The 21,948-nt window shown below is 41.2% G+C and overlaps 1 protein-coding gene across 1 annotated transcript in view; it reads right to left on the bottom strand.

Annotated features, from left to right (window-relative positions):
• Positions 1-17,364, bottom strand: part of NWD2 (NACHT and WD repeat domain containing 2) — a 58,347-nt gene extending 40,983 nt beyond the window's left edge. The window contains exon 1 of the mRNA XM_075041169.1: positions 16,347-17,364. Coding sequence (XP_074897270.1) covers positions 16,347-16,497 — 151 coding nt within the window. The 5' untranslated portion in view covers positions 16,498-17,364. The remainder of the gene's footprint in view (positions 1-16,346) is intronic.
• Between the last annotated feature and the right edge of the window lie 4,584 nt (positions 17,365-21,948).

Raw genomic sequence — 21,948 nt, 5'->3', positions numbered from 1 at the left:
GGGGGTCTTGACCTCACCTCTTTCCACAGGCTACTTCTCTGCTAGCTTAGTCTCCTGTACAAATGCACACAGATATGTTTATTATCACATAATGTTGGAGTCTTCTGTGCGATTATGGAGGTCTGAGGCCCTGGATGAGCATAGAGTATCTTCTAATCTAGTCCTGAATGGGTATCCACTAACATACCCAGCTATTTGCTTCCTCTAAGTATTCTGAATGCTTAGATTTGCTGGATGGGTAGGACAGATTCTTGCCATGGGATTTTTTTTAATGCATTGCAATAATAAAAAATGTGGGTATTTTATAACCATTGCCTACTAACTGCAGTAGGAATTTCTGTACTTGGATTATCTAAGGATATGATGCAAATAAGGTTAAAAATTACTTAGCAGCAATACCAAGTAAGGAAGTGGCTGCCAAACCTCTTAATGCTAGTATGTTCTTGTCACATAAGACTATTCAACTGAATTATTCCTTTTAAACTACCTTTTTTACTAATAATGCACAATAGCATTGTATATTACCCCTGATACCAAAAGCTTTGAATACCAGTAGGTAACAAATGTCCCTAAATATTATGGAAACCTTGTCTCTCAAAATAATACCAGAATAATAAGTCATTTGCCTTTCTATAGTGCCTTTCATCCAAGAATCTCAGAGCACTTCGCAAGCAATGAGCTTGAATCATGTAGCTGGTAAGACAGGGAAAAATGACTTGAGCTACCTAGTACCCTTGCCTTCCTAGAAAATTAACTGCATAGACGCTCTTGTAATTTCCTTCCCTTGGGGTTTCTGTGATTAGAGAGCATTAGAATAAGCATCCAAAGCTCCCCAAGACTCTTTTCAGAGAATGGGAACAGATTGGTCTGGGTCACTTCTTCCAATGTGCCCTCCCTGAACAGCACCGCCAATCTTCACGTGTCTACTGGCTCTCTAAAAAGGCAAATGAGAAATTGGACAGACTGAAGACCATTCATTAATTAAACTAAAACTCACAACTGACTGTAACCCTCCAAATAAATTCTGACTAGCAAAATACTGCAACATTACTGTGATGTACACAGCTGCGTGTCCTCACCCAGCCTGAGGGTGGGAGCTCTCTCACAGGATGTGCAGAAAGTGTGTGCGACTGTGCTGGACTAAGGAGGACCTAGACTGCAGTCCTTTAGCTCAGAGGTTAGTGCTCTAGCCACCAGGATATTGCAGAGTAACACTGCTGGCATGTCCCTCTCCTCAACCGTCTCAGTTCTTAAAAAAATAAATACAACAACAGTGGGCTGAGCATTTGAGCCCAAAGGAATGGCCGCTTGGCCTGAAAATCAGAAGAAATAACAGAAAATTACATTAAAATAGTAAGTAATCCTGAAATATGTCTCTCAGTTGTGAAGAAATGACAGGATGTGACTACAAATTTGTGGTCTACACCAGAACATTTAAACAAACACATTTTCGAAACAAAAGACCTAACTATCTGATGCAGGATTTAAAATGTAGGGCATAATTATAAGCCTAAAACTTCTAGTTGCAGCAATTAGCTCTTCCTTTGTAGCCCCAAATCAAACAATATCCGATTTAAAATGAGGCGTAGTTTTAAAACCTGCTTCTGTGAAATGTTCCCTACTGTCAGTTCTGTAAGATGACAAATTTAAAACAACACAGATAGAATATGCATTTATTATTTTTTTAATTATAATGCTTAATAGCTGGCCACATTTCACAGTGACATCTTAGAAAATACCCTGCATCTTGACTGTTAATATGATTAACTAGTGCCACCTATTGGCTTAACAATAACACCCAGTTGTCAATTTTTATACATAAAAAAATGAAGATTCTAGTAAGATCAGTGGGGCCAAGAGTCATGTTAAAATACAGAATTTTGGGGAAATATCAGTATGGAAATGACACAGAAGGGAAAAGAAGTTCCTGTATCTAAATATCAAAAGACTTTTGATTATTCACACATGACTGTGTTCCCAATTTAAAACAAATGTTGGTTGCTGAGAGTTCTGAGTTTTATTATGCGTACAATATGCTTACATGAAACAAATTTGGATTCTGATCCAAAAGTTGGTGAAGTTAATGGAAAGATCTGTTAATCTCAGTAGATCTTAAATGAAGTTCTATATTTGTGGCACATATTGAAACCCAGTACTTTTTGATACCTTACTGACTTCCACAGAGTTTGGAAAAAATCCTCCAGTCCATAAATGAATAAATAAATAAATAATCAAACACTACATACTCATTAAATCTAGAGGGTATGGTATGGGTGAGGACTCTGAAGCAGAATTTTATCTCATAATATATCTTAATAACGAACCTCACATTACCTCTTGGGAAAACCTCACCCTTACATGTAGATGTTCTTAAAGAAAAAAGAATAGTTAGGTTGACTTGGAATTGTTTCCCAATTCTGCAAATAGTCCCTAGATTGCAGCTTGGGTGCCTAGGTGTCCTTGCATCCCTTGAGTGTGATTTGTGACAAACACTGCAAGTGCAAATGCATCTCCATGCAAATGCCAATGCACAGCGGGAGCTTTAGTGGCACCATGGGTTGAAGGCAGAATCTCTACAGGGAGAGAATTTTGCATTCTGCAAACTGCACAAGTGGAAGTATTCAACAAAATCTAATTCTTTCATTCAATAAAGCAAACTAGGAAAAGCTCTTGAAAACATGATGATTTACAAACAATTATTGTCATACAATTAAATGATGTGACAGGAGAAACTGAAGACACAGCACGTTTAGAGACACCAAAATTAAGTCTGAAAATTATCTCTGCAGAACACCAAAGCTTATTACAGCTAAGCACTGGAAAACAGCAAAGCCTGCAAGGACAAGAATTTGCAACTATAATCAAAATTAACGTGAAAGAAAAACTTCTTTTGAAATCTAAAAGAGGACTTCTGGGTGAGCTGCGCAAAAAAGCGTAACAGAAAACATAAAAAGGGCCAGTGCAGTAAAAAAGATAGATGCAAAAATCCTACTAATTCATCTAGAGGTGTCAACTCACACTTCAAAAAATTATGGAATTACCTAGAAAGCAGAAAAATAGCTGTACAACACTAGAAAATATTTTTAACAATTAAGTTGTATGTATTGCAGTAGCTTTACTGTTTTTTTTCTGACATCACTAGAGCAAAGAGAAAACAATCAGGGTATGTTACTAAAGCACTTGAGGTAATGAGGCAGTGGCAATCAATAAAGCAACGGGATGTCACAGACACTCTGCCTCCTAACTGAACTGCAGATTAAAGTGCCGGAAGCAAATGAAGTAGTACGTTGTAGGCTTTGAGAAGGCAAAAAGCAGAGGCAAGGCATAAAAAGCCACGGGAAAGCAAGGCTTGTAAAAGCACACGTGTACAGGCTGGTGCAGGCCCATTAAATACACCTTGTTCTGAAGAAATTCCAATAAACACACCTATGTGACTGGCAGCGCTGCAAAGCTATTGAAGAGCTCTGCAAGCACTGTTTGCTCTCAGGTAAAGTTGTCCTTCCCTTCTCTAAACGTTCTATTTAAGTTCACAAGTCACAAAGTTCTAATCCAGGTCGTATTCTTCCTTAAATAACTTTGGTGGAACATGGCCACGGTTTGGGTCACTGCAAAACTCCTGAAGTCAGTCGGGCCAGCTGGAAAAGCATGACTGATAAATGTAACTTATTGTATGGGCTTCAAGTGAAAAAGATGTGAAGGTTTTTACGCCAGAAGATGAAAAAGTCTTGAACCTGACACCTGTGGGTGTGCAGAGACACCCACAGAAGAAGTGAGAGGTGCTGCTTGCTATCAGTGCAGTAAGTCTGCATCAACAAAGTAGGAGTTTTCTTTGCAACAGACTTTTTTTTTCTTGATGCTAAATGGAGAGGACTATTAAATAACATCACTGCACAGTCAGAATAGTTCTTGGCTGCTGTAGAAACAGTTATCAAAGATGAAGAAACTAAATGACAATCCCAGCAAAGGAGAGCAGCTGCAAGAGGGCATTAGGCCCAGAACAACGGGACTACGTGAGGGAGGGATGCCAGAAACTCAACCATGCCTTGCCTAAATAAGAGAATCTCAACTGATTTCTTACAGGACTATTTCACATACCGACAGACAACTTCTACTTAGCTATAACCACCCACTTACAGGCACTGCAGTACAACAGTTTTTAAAACTGAGAATTCCAGGTGGGCTCTGTGCTAAAAGTCATTGAACATGACCAAATAATTTACAAAACTGGCTCATTTTGATGGATTATGTAACGTCTGAGAGGAAAACAGTGACTGACATGTATAGGAAGAGTGATTTATCTTACCTCTGTTCTCCCTTACTCTTTCCAATTCTAATGATTCATCTAAGCATTATTTTTAGTGAAGATTATATAATCCAGCTGGAAAGGCCATTTTTAATAAATTCTACAATGTATCTGTTTTTAGGAGTCAAATATTTTTCTGATGCCTTGATTTTACTAGATACTGTTTTCTTGTTCCAGATTTTATTAATTTCTTTGATTATATATATATTAAGGTAATAGTAAATTTGCAGTTTAACAATCTTGAGGCATTAGTAATTGAAAAATGACAATACATGTTCCTGTCATTTGCTCCATTTGAGAAGCAGATGTACTTGGAACAACTGAGTTCAATTGCTCACAAATACCTTTCACAAGTGTGATACAGAAAATAATATTTGAAGAACTTCCAGAACTGGCATACCAATTTAATCAATCGGTGACTGAACTACAGACGGTCTTCCAAATTAGTACTTTCAAATGACTTTAGCCATCTTCCTCAACTCTTTGCTGTTATTTTCACAATAATGATACCCAATGAGTTATAATTACCTTTAAGGGAGGATAAAGATCTTCTATGATGCTATACTCTGAACGGCAGTGTAGAAGATGGCTGAAAGGGTGGACTTGACTTCATTTCCTTTTCTTGCACTGGCAGACACTATCAGTCTTTCTCAGTGCCTGTGAAGGTATTTGTCCCTTTGCCAGAGAACAGATAAAAACATGTGCAAGCCATCTTTTACCTTCCACAACTACATACAGTTAAACGCAACTGAATCCATGACTGAGGATCTCATTTCTTTTATTTCAAATGATTTTGATTGTACATAATGACTATGAGAAGCTGACTGTGGTATTAACACTGGAACAATATACCAGCAATGGAATTCCTCAATAGAATTGTATAATATTATACATGGTTGGTTATAGAAAGTATAAAATAGAACATTCATAATTAAAACAGGTGGAGTGTAAGGACGTCATTTGCATTTTTAGCTCTGTTTTCTAAAGAAAGGAGGAATAAATGATGATCTGTGTCTTCTACATGTCTTTGGTTTTGAAAAAGATTTTAAACTCATTGAGTGACATCAAACAAATCTGACCAAATGATATTAATCTGAAATATAATGAATATCCTACATGAGAATAACTCACCAGGTAAATAAGAGAAGTCCTGTAAATGAGTCTCCTCCTCCCATTCATAAATAAACCACCAAAGGAAAAGCTGTAACATGAGCTATTGGACAGTTCATAAATGCCTTATTTGTAGGAAAGCTTCACCTGAAACAAGCGGGCCTCTGCAGGACATACATCCATGGTAAAATAATCTTTATGGGAGTTTATTGCTTTATATTATCTATCTTTTGCATGGATGCATAGATCGGCTTTCTGACATGGTAAAAGGATGAAGAGGCAGAAACTGGATTTGAGAAATTTATCAATAATGATATACAGTAGTGAAAGTTACTGAAACTCATTCTATTGCAAGGAAGTTTTCAGGGAAATCTTTTACCTTTGGTCATTTTTATTGACTAATGAGCTTATTTTGTGTCTGTGTATGTTGCTGTAAGCACTACCCATTGTGCTTTCGAAGACATACTGCAGCAGTATGCTGTACAGTCTGTTTTCCTGTGTATTTTCTTAACTGGTTTGGAGACAGCTCATGAAGAGCTAGACAATCTTCTGTCAGGAATGGCACAGGTATGTTTGATCCTGCTTCAGGCAGGAGGACAGATCTGAAGGCCTCAAGAAGTCCCTTCCTGCCTCCTGGTCTGTGATTTGCACAATAACTGACTATTGAAATAACTGCCTAAGGTCCCTTGGACCTCTGTTATGGCCAAATATACCTGGTTTAAATGGCATGTCATTTAACTCAATGGCACTCATTTTGCTCACCAAAGATTGCTTAATTCTTTATAATCCCATGTTGTAAATTACTTGCATTTCAAAGTAAATCATCATACAAACTTTGCTAGTGTCTTGATATACCAAATTAATGATCACATAAACAGGAATGTTTCAATAACTTGCTTCAAGAGCACTGCATAATTCTTCATCACATTTAAATGCAATCCAATAAATGTATAAGCAAATCAAGACCACTCTCAAACAATAATATGATTTTATCATTCTCCTAGTATTTTCCAGTAACCACTCCTAAAAAGATCACTGCTCACTGCTCTCAGTATCTGAGCTATCAAAAATATTATAGGGTGGAAAATGAAGGAGAAAGATAGGCGTTTTCTTCAGAACAAATAACTTTGTCTTGCCAGAACAGTACAGACTATGAATCTAGCCATCAGGACTACTATCAAGTAAGAAAACATTTTTCTTCTGTTCCCCTTTTCTAGAATTTTGGGGCCTTTATTAAACGACAGTAGGTACAAAAAATTAAAAAGATTAAGTCCTTCGTTTTAAGAAAATCACTAATAAAGCAGTCGTACATGATTTATGTTATGTTTGATTATGACAGTAAAGCAAGATCCTCTAGCTGTGTCATGCTCGTGTAAGTAGGTGTGGAAAATTCTTGATAATAAAATAACCCTTAGATTAGAGTCCTGCATGACACACTGCACTCCTTTAGATTAGACTCCATACCTTAGATTATTTGAACACGTCATTTCCTTATTTATTTCTTAGTATGGCTCCATTTTAATAAACCCATGGAAATAAGGACATTCAGATAACTAGGTCTTCACAGCTAACCTCTCTTTCTACAGACAGATAGACAAAAATGGATCATTACAATTATGGTTTTGGATAAAGTTACTCTTTTAGGGAGATCTGCTTTTAGATACCCTACTCCATAGATATTTCCACTTTTGGTTTTTGAGACCTCTTCTTTGCCTGAATACGCATGGTCTTGTTCAAACAAAATTCCCACTTAAGTTAGGATTAGGCATTTGACTGCGCAATAATCTATCTCAAGACTTTGAAAGGTTCTTCTAAGTACCAAGACTATTGACTAATTAGTAAAGCAACTAGATAAATTCATGGAACCAAAGGACCTCACAGATTATTAAACACAAAGATACAATCTTTATAATTTTGTCCCGGGTGTAATGTCTTATTCTTTCATCATGCATCTGAAACTGCCAGGGTCAGAGAAGTAGTGGGCTCCTTTGTTCTAACTCACTAAGTCCAATCTTACTGCATTTGCTTCTTGTTTATCTTCATATAATAGCTGATGTGCATAACTCTACAAATACGGATAACTCCTCTCATCTGAAAATATCAAACCCACATGGTTATTTGATGGTTCTCAATCACTCAAAAGTAATCTTCATCTAATAAAATCCAGTCAGTGAGATTGCTTGTGAGTAAACACGGAGCGTAAGCTCAGGCAGTGTCAGGGCTTCTGTTACACTTACTCTAAAGTGCCAGTCATTTCTTCCTACATTGCATGGCCAGGCATCAATCTTGTACAACGCAAATAAACAATGCTAACTAACAGATAATGTATATTGAAACCACTGTGCTAAAAGGGGGTTTTGGAGGATTTGCACAAGCCATTTATTTTGCCAATGATTTTTAACTTTGAACTTCTATATGCTTCTGAATGTCTATTTTGTACTTTTATGAAGTGCTGTAGCTTCTAAGAAATGCAAATGCTCTTTAATAATACGAACACATCAAAGGGTCTAGGCTTCAGAAATGCCCGCCAATAGCAAACACTACAGTTGGGGAGCTCTCTGAAACTAAAGCTGTCCAGACAGGGCTCTTAGTCATTAATTCTCGTTTCATCTTAATGTTTTGTAAAATGTTACTAATTAGAGACTCTAAATAATAATTTTACAAAAACCATTGCTATGTATCATACATACACTATAACTACATATCTCAATACCTGATTCAGGTATCAGAGAGTTGGAGGATAAAGCTGGAGATTTATAAAGCATAGGTGAGACTGCAAAGGTACTCAATTGCTAGAAGGGTGAAATGGACTCTATTAATAAACATTTTCAAGTGTTTAATCATACTACAGAGGCATGTTACTATACTGAAGACTGCAGCTGTGCCACCCCAAGCAAACACTAGGAGCAGGTTGTACAAGAATATTTGTCAGGCTCTGACAATTTGAAATCTGATCTGTTTAGCTGTTTGATCAGTCCCAGTGACTGATACTTAGCAACAGCATGACTCTGGATTAAGTCCAGTGTGGAAGTCCTGCCATTTGCTAGTCTTTCCAGTTTGTGGCACCAAGTGTATTTTGAACAGTCTGATTAAATCTAGTCTGTAAAGGTGACTTTTTCTCTCTAGATGGAGATTCTGTACAAGAATGACTGCAGCTGGTCAGGCATAAGGTCTGTCCAGCACAGCATCTTGTCTTCAACAATGGGCAATAGCAGATGCTTATAGAGGGAATTTAAGGCCAAGTCAAACAAAGATAGAGGCAGGCATGTAAGTATGGTGGTGATGGGGTGGCTTACAAGAGTTGCATGTGCTACATCTCCTCCTTGTCCAACACAGCAGCATGCACATGGTTCTCTGCACTGACTCGGGGCTTCCTCCTCTTTACCTTGCTACACTCCTTGTTTTCAGCTACCTGTGATTTAGGACTACTCCCCTTTTGACTAAAGATTTTGTAAGTAAAAGCCTGTCTCCAATACAAAATTAAATTCGTAAGAGTAGCATCAGGCCAGTGGAGTTATTTTAGAGTTGCACTGGCACAACCACGATTAAATTAGGTTCTCTAATTCTATCTATTATTCTCCTTCTTTAATTAAAATTCCAGTAAGGGGATAAAGCAGTTGTCTTGAACGGCACTGCCTATATTAAAACCTGCCAGATTTCTTTGTGTTCCATACACACGACGATCTATGACTACATTATATTTATATCTACCACCTTCAATATATTAAAACCTTAAATTACTGGTAGCTAAATATTACTAATGGATTATTACTGCAGCCTGAAAGGATATCTTATCATAAAATACTCTTTCAGCAGATGAAAATTCAAAGAAATTTCATTTGTTTCAGATGAAAAAAATTGCCGCTGTCCTCGTATCTTGAATTAGAGTTCAGTAACTCCTCCATCTAAAGTTTTCTTTCCATAATAAATATTTTAGAATTCTCCAAACAAAATTTGAAGTCTAATGTAGGATTTACTCTTGTGTGTTTACACAGCTGTGGACAAATGCATGTGCCCACATAGTCATGTATGTAAGTTTCTTAAAAGGAGTTATTCCGCTGCGTAAGCTTAAGAGATAGGACGCCAAGTTATGTACCCGTTGTACTACACTGTTCTTGTGCGGTTACACAAGTCCCACACAGAATACACGTCATCTCCTTGAAACACAGCCTTGGAAATCCTCGTTAGTTTGCTGCACAGCAGTCTGTTGCTCAGTTGAGAGGTCATCGCACTGCCCTTGATCAGGCAGGAAAGAAGCTCCCCTGTGTTGATGGGGGAAGGCACTGCAACGCTGCCTGCACGGTGCTGCCTCTCATTTCAAGCTAGGTCTTATACCTTGCTGAGGGAACGGTTCACAGTAAGGACTCGATTCAATACTGCTGCTGTCCATCATCTAACATATTATTTGAGAAATTAATATCACTTGGAATTTGCGCAAGTGTTTCACTGTCCCTCACTGTACTTAGAAACTGTGTCAAGTGTACAGGGACTGCAAACTCCTGTTTGACTGCCACTGAAAGGATGACCACTTTACACAAGAACAAGGCACGCTCTGGTGTCCTATGCACATTTTGACTGCTCTGTATTTCTAGTTTAATGAAAAGATGCATGCATACATAAACTGCAATATATGGAACCCGTCTAGCATGCAAATACATATAAGAAATAAAGCAATATTTGCAAAGCTAAAAAGGAAGAAGAGAAATTGTAGGTTCTGCTCTGTTTTAATATTTCTTCAATGCTAAGAAAAACAGCCATAGAACCTAAACTGCAGGTCCATACAACCCCGAATGTTTACTTGTGGATAAAATCTAAACTCCTCTGTAAAGCTTTTACTTTTACAATAGCATTTAACAAAACCTAGGCTGTTCTTCAGTAATGCTAGAATTACAACCTTGAGTGATGCCCTTTGAACATAAATACTCAGTTCTCAAAAGACATCCTAACAGCAATTTTGAAAATAGTCTGTGACAGTGTAGCTTGAGTTTTATGCATCCATTTATACCATTTTATACAGTTTATACTACTTTATATAATTTGTGTGTATGTGTGTGCATGCACACTACAGACACATATATAAAAATTATAGAAAAATACAAATTTCATAACATTTTTTTAAACTAAAAAAGAATGGTCATGTGGTTAAAAATTTTAAGTGCTGTTTTTTAAGTAGATAGGGTAAATACCTAATCCAAACTTTTGGAGCTGATAATTCCAGATGCTGCTTAGTGGGAAGGTGACTGGGTTTCAGGTAATTTTGCTTATTTCCAAGTATCAAGAAGAACGAACAAAACCAACAAACTAAATAGCTTGCTGTTTTACTAACCTCCTCCCCACCCCCGAAAATGAAACAAAAGTTTTCAATGTTTCCATTTGCATATTTGGTATATTTAGAGCAAATCCTTAGCCCAGCCACCAGGCTGCATAAGCAAAGAGTCCACAAAAAGAACAGGGGGACAAGAAGAGCACTTCTTTTCATACAGTTTATCAACAGTTTCTCAAGTTCATCTGTCCGGCAGAATAAACTTCAATTCCATCCTAGCCCAAAACAATCATTTCCTCTAACAGGAACAAAGGCTTCAGAATCTGCTCAGCAAAACATCATCTCGTACTGGTTCTGCTTGAGATCTACCAGCTCTGCCTTGCAAAAAAAAGTTAAAGCCTACATGAGACTCTGTCATACAGTCTCAAGGAGAGTCAGATCTTGCTTTCTGCTCAACCACACCAACAACAGAGTTGTTCTGTGGCATAAGAGGAAAGAGAAGACTTCACGTAGAGGCAGAAATACTGAAAATGGCAGGCTTCTTTCCAACCTAATAAACTGTAGGTATCTCTGAGCTCTGGGCCTCCTGAAGTAAGACATATTTCAAATCAAGGCCCATACCAAACCCAGGTACTTGAACCACGTTGCTTTCCCAAACTCTGAGATATTCAACTTTATATCTAAAACTATTGAACTTTTTTTTTTTTTTTTACCAAGTGTAGCTTGGTTTGTAGCTCTTAAACACTACAGTGATGTGCGTCACGTAAAACCATAAATAGGTACAAAGTTAGGTAACCAGAACTAACACTTAGTGTAAAAAAAGTCCTGAAGTTATTTGTCTGCACATCTCCGCAACACCTCCCTTGCAATTTCATACACTTGAACATCTGTGTTGTCCTTTAGCTGAGGAATAAATTCCACCCAGATTATATAAAATTGTCTTTATAAAAAGATCTTCATGCAATGTATCCAAGTAGGGACACCATATGGTATTTTGGGGCTGGCCAAAAAGGACCATCATTAACTAAGCATTATTCTGGATTTTGAGTATTTTTCCACATTAACATGTCCTCAATGATATTTTTCTTAAGAGAAACAACATTTCAGGTAAAAATAATATAATACACCTGGAACATGCTAAGAATGCAAAATTATACCTTTCTCTTATCACATATGGCAATAACTTTGTAATTAAAGCAATCATAATTCATCATCTGCTATGAGTTATCCACCCTCATGTTCAGTAGCACTAAACTACAAATGCATATAACTTTTTTTTCTTTCACATGTACATCAACATGCATAGAAATACATATAATTCCAGCAAAGCAGCCTACAACAACGGGTCCGAACAAAAACATTGGTAAGACCCATTTCTGCAACCATTATTTATAGGAATAATCCTTTTCTAGTCAGCAAAACTAACTGGAGGTGAGATTTTTGCTTTATGTATCAGGAGAAAATATGTAAATTGAGCATCAAACATTTGTACTTTATTAGAATTAAGTGTTTTTCAAATGAATACAATGTTCTGGATGATGCATGTCAATGGAAATAAACTAAGTTAGAAAAACTGTATAACTCAAGGAAACTCAAACTCATTCCATAGTCTAAGACACGGAAATGTCACTCAGGCAATCTATGGAGAAACTGGTGAGATTCTAACTGTACAGGTTAGTTTTATACCGTCCTTGTACAGTGGAGGCATTAAAGTGGTGGTAATACTGGTAGTGTCTTCTATTAGAATAAGATCTCCATTTTACATTCGTACATGTATACATAGGACTTCATACTTAAGATTATTAATCATGCCAAAACTAGTATTAGTTAGGGGTTTTATATGTAGTTGGGTTTATAGTTTTAAAAAAATGGGTACTGGAGGCACAGAAACCATGAGGAACATAGGCCTTCTGTATTATTATTGTTTCTGTACAACAGCAATGTTTCGAATGGCTAAAAAGTATTAACTGTCAAGATCGAGAAAAAGCAATCCTATGTTGGAACTTAGGAAGCATGCAGAGGTGCTGCCCAGATGACAGCAAGCAGTATGTAGCTGAAATAATGGATGGAAAAGGGAGCATCCTTACCATGTGAAGTGCTAAATGCAACCCTGTTTACACTTTAAGACTGGCTAACACCACCTATGTCAGGACACACTCAGACGCTATATAAAGGTATTATCATCCTGTCTTCAATGGAACCACCTGTGTGTAGTATTTGGTTTTATACATATCCCACGTCAGTGCATTCATTTGCTTCTACTAAATTACAAATGTGAAAGGCGCCTTCACAACCGAAACTTAAAGAGCTCAGGGTAAAAACTGATCAATGTCTTAACTAATTGAAGCAATAACAAGACCTTAAGTCAAACTACCAAAGGGCTAACTTCCTCACTTTCAGAGAGCCAAGAGAATTTAAAATTATCAGAGTTTTGACTGTATGTTCCAATTCACAGGATTTCATTTTCAAGACAAATTCCTAACTCCCGTTAAGGCATCAGTTTCAACCAGGGCTTGCAATATTGCCTTGTATCACCACATAATTTCTTGAAGTAGCAAACTTTGCAACTCAAATAATTTTCTGTTTGAAGTAGTGATGAGAATCATTGGAATGTTCTGAACCTATATGGGGCTGATGTCACAGCTCCATGTAACAGGACCATATGGAAATTCATACCTGTTGTATTTAATATGAACTGTATGTTAATGGCAGCCATCTATACAGGCACTATTGAGTAGCAGAGAAACTGTCATTAACTGACTGCTCTTACAGTCCACAGGTTTCTACATGAAACAGTAAAAACCTTTATTACAATCAGGCGAATATAACTTACTTGCCTCATCACTTTGAAGCAATAAAAATACCTTGAGAAAACCAAGAAATTATTTAAAGCAGTCTTCAACCTCTCTTAGCCAAAACACATATTTAAAATATGTCTGATTGCTTATATCTACTGAAATGAGAAAACAGACTTATTTATATTCAAATAATAAAGCAACTTCAATGTCTCTAAAGATCCAATCATCTTGAGTGATATGAGGATTGATTAATTGATATCAACAATTTGAGCAAGACAATACTGTTAACTACTAGGGGGAACATACAGTTTCACTTATCTTCAAAATTTCCTCTAGAAAGTGAAACTGTAAAATGAAGCAATTTTGTTTCTATTACCCATGCTCACTGTCGCCACTTGTTTTTTTTTTTTTTTTAGGGATTTCTGTTTAAGAAATTTTACAAATAATCGTTTTCCTAGTTGCATAATAAAACCATAATATATTTCAGTCATACTAAAGTATGTTCGTAAAGAACAGCCCAAACACTTATTTACCATAGTTCTGCAATATACACTTATTAAATTGATATAATTCAAGAAAACTACTGTTAAGTTTGTACACTTTAAGTTGTAGATAAAGTTTTCCTGTGACTGCTAGCAGGATTAATCCCTACGTTTCTCTGGTGCCCCGGTCTGCCCCTTTCAGGAATGCTCTGCACCAAGAATGGGTATAAACTGTATTGATATGCTGAAAATTAACAAGAAAGGCCTTAGTCATGCAAATATACATCGTGGCTTGGGGCTTAAATATGCTAAATAAGTTTAATAAGCTGGAAAAGGTTAACCTTTTTTTCCACAACTTTTGCATTGTGAACTCTTCTAGGTATTTTGCAAACAGCATATTTATTTCTAAGTACTTTACTAGATGGCATCTACATCCAATTGTAGGCTATTTTTTCTTGTTTATCCATACACTCTTTTTTTTTAAGGTCACATGCAGTTAGTAACACTTCTGTGTCAGTGATATCACTGGTAAAGAGTCAAGGTGGTTTCTCATCATTTAGAGTCCCTAAATGTTCATAATCAAAATCTGTAACCACTCTGAAATTTCTGTCCCAAACTATCATTTCTGAAAGCAGGAGCAATATTGCCGATGAAATTTTGGACATGAGAAGTGTTAATCATTGTGACCATGTGATCCTACAAGGAGGCTGATATAAATAATCGTAAACTGACCAAATTATTTTCTTCCTCTTAATGTTTTTTTAAAGCTGAAATTTTGAAATAACAATGCAAGGGTAAAATCCTGCAAATGGATATATATGGCTTCAAACCCCAACTTTTAGAATGAGTTTAGTGGTTTTTTTTTGTTTGATTGGTTTTTTTTATTTTAGCAAATATCTAGCTAACATACCAAGCTATCCTGATGATAAATGCCATTCACATCAAACAACGGAGGGATCAGTAGCTCCACAGTTAAGGCGAGGCTGGCAGAAATCCTTTTCTAATGAATAACATATCTTCTAAAAATCCACACTAATTTTCTTCCAGAGCCAGATAAACATTTTTTTTTTATTACCGCTATTTATATATCTTTGCTTAGATTGCAACAATAAACTGCAAGCATTTTCATGCCCTCCTAAAGAATGGCATCTTTTTAAACAAACAGGAATGCTGGATGTGAAAGCTGAGAGTTTCCTTGTGTCGAGAGCAACTCGGAAGACCTGGAGGTGTGGGAATTCTTCAAGGCAGCACTATGCCCACTTTTTTGCTTGTGAGCGCTATTTCTCATACTCCCGTAAGTACTGGTGCCAAGACAATTTTCACTTCAAAATTCAAACTATTTTGTCATTTCAGGCATGATTTTCAGATCTCTGATGTTTGCATAAAAGCTGACAGTATTGTTGAATTAGAAATGTTGGGGGGGAAGGTGGTGGGTGGTGGTGTGAAAGAGAATTGTGAATACAGTGGGCTCATTTTTACAGACAAGAAATGTCATAGGTGTGAACGCTTAATTTATTATTTCCGTGCTTCAAGTGGGAATATGCTTCAGCAACTTAAATCTTACGAGTGGGAATGACAGCTCCTGAATGTATGCAAATTCCTCATATCAAAGGGTAATTTTAAAAATAGGCTTTAAGTAGCAGGATGCCTAATTAGTTCAGATACCGAGTATGCGATCCCGACTTTATCAAGCTAAAGCTGCAGGTCTCGGTGCGTGCTTCCTTGGAAGCAGAGTGTGACCGGGATCAAAGGATCACCGTTGCTGTAGCCTCCGCCGGCTGAGACCTGCTTTCACTCCGCTATGAAATCAGTCGGAAACTCTATTAACCACCCTCCCCAGGAGAGCTCCACGAAACACCCCCCCGAAAAGCTTCCCCTCGGCTCGCCCGTTTCCATGTCCCGAGCCCCCCGTGCCCCACGTGCCCTGCTGCTCCGACACCGCAAAAAAGAGAGACCACATATTCCCCCCCACCGCCACCCCCCCGGTGCCTTTCAGAGGTGTCATTCATGGGCATAAAACTTCAGGAGCGGAGTATATCGGGGCCCCCCAACCCCCCCCAATCCAATCCCCCCCAGCTCGCACACCGACAGCCGGCAAAGCGAGCCGCCCCCGCCGCCGCCCCACGCCCCACCCCGCCGCCCCACACGGTGCCCGGCGGCGGGGCGGAGCGGCCCCGCTCCCCGCAGCGGCCCCGCTCCCCGCAGCGCGCCGCCCTGGCGGCCCTCGGGGCCGGCTGCGGCGGGAGGGACGCGGAGCCGGCCTCGGCCGCGCCGCCGACCCCCTGAGCGAGGGCGCCCGGCGCCGCCCGGGGCCGGGGAGCGGCGCGGGCGCCGCGGGCGGCAGGGGGAGCTGCGGGGCGGGCGGCGGGGCCCGGCGGGCCGCGGGTTACCTTCGGGGTTGGCGCTGATGAAGACGCGGACGCTCCTGCCGCTCGGCACCAGGTGGGACGGCAGCGCCGAGAGGTTGCCGGAGAAGGCCGCCCGCCGCAGCGCCGCGTCCCGCGGGCAGGGCAGCCTGCCGCCCGCCCCGGCCGGCCACATCCCGCCGCGCTGCAGGGCGATCCTCGCAGGCGGCCGCCGGGCCGCGGCTCAGGGCAGCGCCAGGACAGCGGCGGCGGCAGCGGCGCTCGCCACCGGCTCGCCGGCAGCGGCCATGCGGACCCCCCGGCTGCCCGGGGCCGCCGCCCGCCTCCTCGGCGGCGGCGGCGGCGCGGCGGGGGCTGTGGGGCCGCCGCCCGGCGCTGGAGCGCGGGGGCAGCGAGGAGGCGAGGCGGCGGCCGCCCCGCCGCGCCGCTCCCCAGCGGCGGCCGGCGGCGGCGCGGAGGGCGCGGGAAGAAAGTTTGCGGCGGAGCGGTGCCGGGCGCGGCGGTAGGCGGCGGGACGGCGGCCCCGCGGCGGCAGCCAGCCGGCCAGCCGCCCCCCTCCGCCCCCCCAGCGCCGCCCGCGGCCGCCGCGGAGAGCAGCGGGAGGCCGGGCGCCGGGAGAGCCGCTGGCGCGGTCGGGCCGGCGAGTCGCTCGGGGTGCCCGTCCGCCCACGAGGGTTCGCGGCGTCCAGCGCAGGGAGGTCTCCGGCGAGGCCGACGGCGCCTTCCCTCCTCCGAGTGTGTCACGGCCCCGGGACCGGATTTTTATAGGAGAACTGCTGCCGGCTCATCCTCCGGGCTCCGAAGAGTTCAGAGCCCTTCTTGTGTTTCATTCGGTAATCGCCTGCACAGGAGTCCCGCCTGCTCAGATACAAAAGAGATGCTCTTGCTGCTTTTTTCTTGTTCTTTCTTTTTTTTTTTAATCAGTTATTTATTTATCGGAATAAATGAAAAGCCCCGGGTTGAAGAATGAAAGAGGAAGGAAGCAGCGAGACCAGGAGCCGGCGGGATGCGGTCCCTTTGCAGCAGTCAGTGGCGGGGCATCCCGTCGGGCAGCGCCGATGAAATATTCAGGAGGGCGGCGGGGTCGGGCCGCGGCTCCGCCGTGCCGTGCGCCGGGGCGGGGGGGGCGGCGGGCCGGTCCCCGCGGGCGGGTGGCGGCGCGGAGCGGTGCGGTGCGGTGCGGCGCGGCGGCCCCAGCCTCAGCGGGCGGCGGGCCTTGGGCGAGCCGCGGAGTTTAGAAACCTCCCAGGGAGGGGCGGGCAGGCAGGGACCTGGCAGCAAAGCGGAGAGGAGGGGCTGGGGGGGCAGGGGAGGGGTGGGCGCGGGGCCTCAATTAGCCTGATGGGTCTGTTGGCCGTGGGAACGAATACCTTCCTGGGAGGGAGACGCAGACTTCGACAGAGGGGTTTGCGGGTGATTCTGTACGCCTCAAAGGCTGGAGATAAGAGTCCTTAATGCGGGTAGTGCCTATACAGGCTATTTCATGTGGTATATCCGACACGAAGCTGCTTTGTGTATCCACACGTATTAAAATATCTAATACGCTATGCCTAATGTATATAAAAAAACCTTACTGTGTATTTACACACGGTATTTAAGAGCTGAGGTCTTTCTCCCCCCACGTCCTCTCGGTATGCGCTTGCTTTCCCCCCTGCCCTGCTGCGGTCTCTGCCGGACGAGTTGCCCGCTGTGGCAGGCGGTGTCAGCAACAGGGGAGGCTGAGCTGGCTTTCAAGGAGGTAATGCTACTAAAGTAGGCAAAAGCAAACTGCTCAGCTCTTTTTCAGAAGCGAAGGTGACAGCCAGATGGGTTCCTTAAGTATTGCTGAGCAAATTTTTTTTTAATCCTGATTTCTTAAAGAAATAAGGCATATGCAAAATTGTATCCCGTGTGCATTTGCATGTGAGTATAAGGGAGTAATTTTGTTGCTGTTTGCTTGCTGTTGCTTGATTAGTACTGCACCCCATAAATTTGGGGCCGATTTCAACCAAATGAAACAAAGGGGCAAATTTTAAGACACTAATTCTCAAAGAGATAACATTCCCTGTAAGTTGGGTGAAGATAGCCGGGCAGGGGATGAAAGAGGAAAAATACAAGCATTAATATTGAAATGTCAACATTGGACAGAGAGGTTGTGGCACCGTGTTGGGAACTGAATGCCTAGGAACTGGAAAATCCCTCTTTCAATCAAAATGTATATTCCTGTAGGATTCAGTGGTGTCCAATAAGGAGCAAATCTCACTTGAAGCCTTTCATGGTAGACATGCATATCTCTCTTCTCTGTGGATTTTCTGGTGCTCTGTTTAAGACAAGCCTGAAGCTTTGGTATAATTCAGTTAAAAAATCTTGACAGTCATGAGGTGCAATTCCCTAGGAAATGAAGCTTCGTATATGTCACTGCTTACAAAACTATTGGTCTTATCTACACTTCACTTACCCTTTGTATAGCCAATGTGCTTAGACGCGCCTTTTTCTGGCTTGTGTCATGAACAGGTAATTTCTCTAATACAGAGCTGAAAAGCAGCTCCTTGAGGCTGCAGACAGTTAATGAATGCACGGAGGAAATGATTTATAGTGTAGGCTGAATTACGTCTTATGTACTTTGCTGGGACTAACTCTCAGCTGGGCTGTCTCCTTTGCTTCTCCAGCATAAAGTACTAGGCAGTTCTTAAATATGAATTTGCTTGTGGAAGCAGCTCCCGGTAAGGATGCAGAGACTCTCACTTCACATTGCTTCTGCCTTGGTGTTACCATCAATAAATTTCTCAGACAGCTTCTTTGGAAGATGAGGCTCATTGATCTACCCCTTTACTATGCCAGCCATAATGCAGTGTTTTTTTAAGACTCTTTTTGGCAGCCCTCTTTACCTAAGTTGAAAACTTGAGTTTGCACAATTTGAATTCTTTTGGAATTTTGTCTTTGACAGCGTTGACAACAGCATCCGCTTTTAACTGAATATATTGTCTCACAAACCCAGGCTGAATGAAATGGGACCCAGCCTATCAATTCCAACTGTTCACCCTGTCTGTTTGTTGCCTGGGGGTTACTGCTCTCGCGGCAGGCGTAGTTGCGTTGCATATGAAGCAGGTAGTCCGTGCAGCTTGCAGGCTCCCACTATGCAGTTCAGAACCTGTGCTGATCTGTATTACTGTTTTGATCGGTGAAGTGGATTGCCTTTATGCATGACTCAGCTTCCTGTCACAGTAGCTGCCACCTCTGCGAAGGCTGAACTGGACAGATGCCTCAGAGTGGTGATCTCTTCAGCCGTCCGGCTTCAATCTGTCTGCATTTGGGGCTCAACATCCTCAGATTCAGCACCTGTGAATGTAAAATGCTGGGAATGAAGTACTATGAGGCTGAAATGGAGAGGATAAAGAAATGATTACAGAGAAACTAATTCATTGCTTTGCTTGAGACTTTATCAGTATGAAAGCACTCTGGGTTAGCTCAGTTTGGAGATTAGTTGGCAGCTTCTCTTAAATTAAAAAGAATTATTTTGTTAATTCAACAAGAAGAAAAAGAATCTCAAAGAATATTATGTAAACCCAAATACAAATCATGAAGAGGATACTACTGTGTTCACTATAAATCATACATCAAAATTATCCTGTTTCCTGTTGAATAACAGATGTTTTAAATTTTTCATTTAGGAAAATGTACTACTTTGGAAATGATATTTTACAATCAGTGTCTGTATTTGAGTCCCAAACTAGTTATGTGGAAGCTGCCTGACCAGAGATTCTCATCCTGTAGAAAAAATTGCAGAGCATTGCCTGAAGGCATGATCCCCAAACTTTCACACTGACTTTACTGTACTTGGAGCAGATCTTTAGTGTCTGTCATTAAAGTTAATGCAGGAAGTATCCTTGTGCTGAGCAGGAATAAAAACAGATCTGTAATTCTGCAGTGCCTTCATATAAACATGGCTAGTAGCTTGATCCTGAAAAACCATAAATCAGTAAAGCGGCAGGGAATCTTTACTGACATGTATTCAGTATACAGATTTTTCCCTTTTATCTGAATGTTTCTTGGGTTATCATTCTGGCCTTATTTGCTCCAAGTTCAGATATACTTAAATGAAGCTACAGAATGCATCCCTTGGTAAAACACATGAGTAAACCCAAGTTGTTCCTGATGGCCTGATCCTGCTGTAATTCAGACAGAGTAGTGCTTTACTTCTTGAGCAGTCCCACAGGAAATCGTAAGACACTGGAGGTGTGAAGTATAGCTCAGTAGTCCTGATCCAAATCCATGGAGAGCAATAAAAAATGCACCAAGTTGTTTGTCTTAAACCCAGCATGAATAAGGGTTTGCAGTTTACAAACAACTTTCTGAGACATGTTATTCTGAGTTGAGTTTTGTGTAAAAATGAGCATTATAGATCAGCTCTAATTGAAGAGCTTGGAAAGTAACCAGAGTGATACACTATAGGCAGTGTTGTGATACGAAGTTAACTATGAGAAACAAATTTATTCTGTCTGCAAGCTAAATTTCTGTTCTTGTTCATACCTGCTTTAATACTTTAATACTTATTGTGGGGTGTGCAAAAGAGCTCGGTAGTGGTTTAATTTCAGTCTCGCTGCAATCAGTGGAGACATACTCAGTAATTTTGTTGCAGGCATACCTGTAGTTAGCACTTTTGGAAATCCTATACCAAGTATGTGACAGGGTCATAATAGCTGAGGGTTTTCTTTTTCATATCTTTAAAATATTTTGCCCTGCACTAAAATATACCCACTGAGGTATGACCTAGGTACTTAAAATACCCATCAGTTCTCCTCAGGTGTTTAGAACCTGGTTCTGCCAGGGACTGCATGTTCAGCCTTCCTATTGTCTTCTTTCCAAAATGGTAGCTATTTGCAGGACTTGGGAAGGCAAAGAATTAAGATCAGGTCAAAAATCAAAGTTTAAGGGTCAGCAGATTGACCAGCATCTCCCCTTTCACACAGAAGCTAAAGGAGTCCTGTGTGGAGTTAAATGTCTTCTCATTGAATACTAACTTTGAGTGTTTTTTTGCAGCTCCCTAGCAAGTTGGCCCAGTTTTAGGAGCAGGCAAAGCAGGCAGTTGCCTAGAGTGACAGACGAAAGGAGGCAATAAAATCCCATTTTAAGCAAGAAAGTGACCCTGTGACTCTGTGCCTGTTTCTGCCTGTTTAATGAGGACTTGGTGTGTTCCCCCGGCATCATTCTCCCCAAGCTGCTGGGGTGCTGAGACTGAGCAATCTCCTTACCACAGGAACCATGGCCACAGTCCTGTTGTTTGAACATCCCATCTATTTGTTCTTGTCTCTGCTTCAGCTTGCTGCTGCTGATACTGAGGGGAGAAACTTTCTGTGCTCATTCTCTGCTCCTTTTTCTTGACAGTGCTGTATTACTATTGCTGGGGTGGTTGGATTGGCAGAAGAGCAGGGGCAGATGTGCTGAGACTAGAGAGCTCACAGAATTCATGCTTCACTAAAAAAAACCCTCCTGTTATTATTATCCTTGCAAATTGGGAATGACAGGCGGCCGAGGCTTACTGAGTTTATATTTATGTCAAGAAACTGATTGCAAGAAGTAAGAGATGTCTTAGCAAATCTTACATGGGTACTGGGTTCCTATAAGGACCTTTTACAGCTATTTCAGG

Source organism: Buteo buteo, chromosome 1, assembly GCF_964188355.1.
Source record: "Buteo buteo chromosome 1, bButBut1.hap1.1, whole genome shotgun sequence".
Classification (NCBI taxonomy): domain Eukaryota; kingdom Metazoa; phylum Chordata; class Aves; order Accipitriformes; family Accipitridae; genus Buteo; species Buteo buteo.
This window is presented reverse-complemented; position numbering and strand designations above follow the sequence as displayed.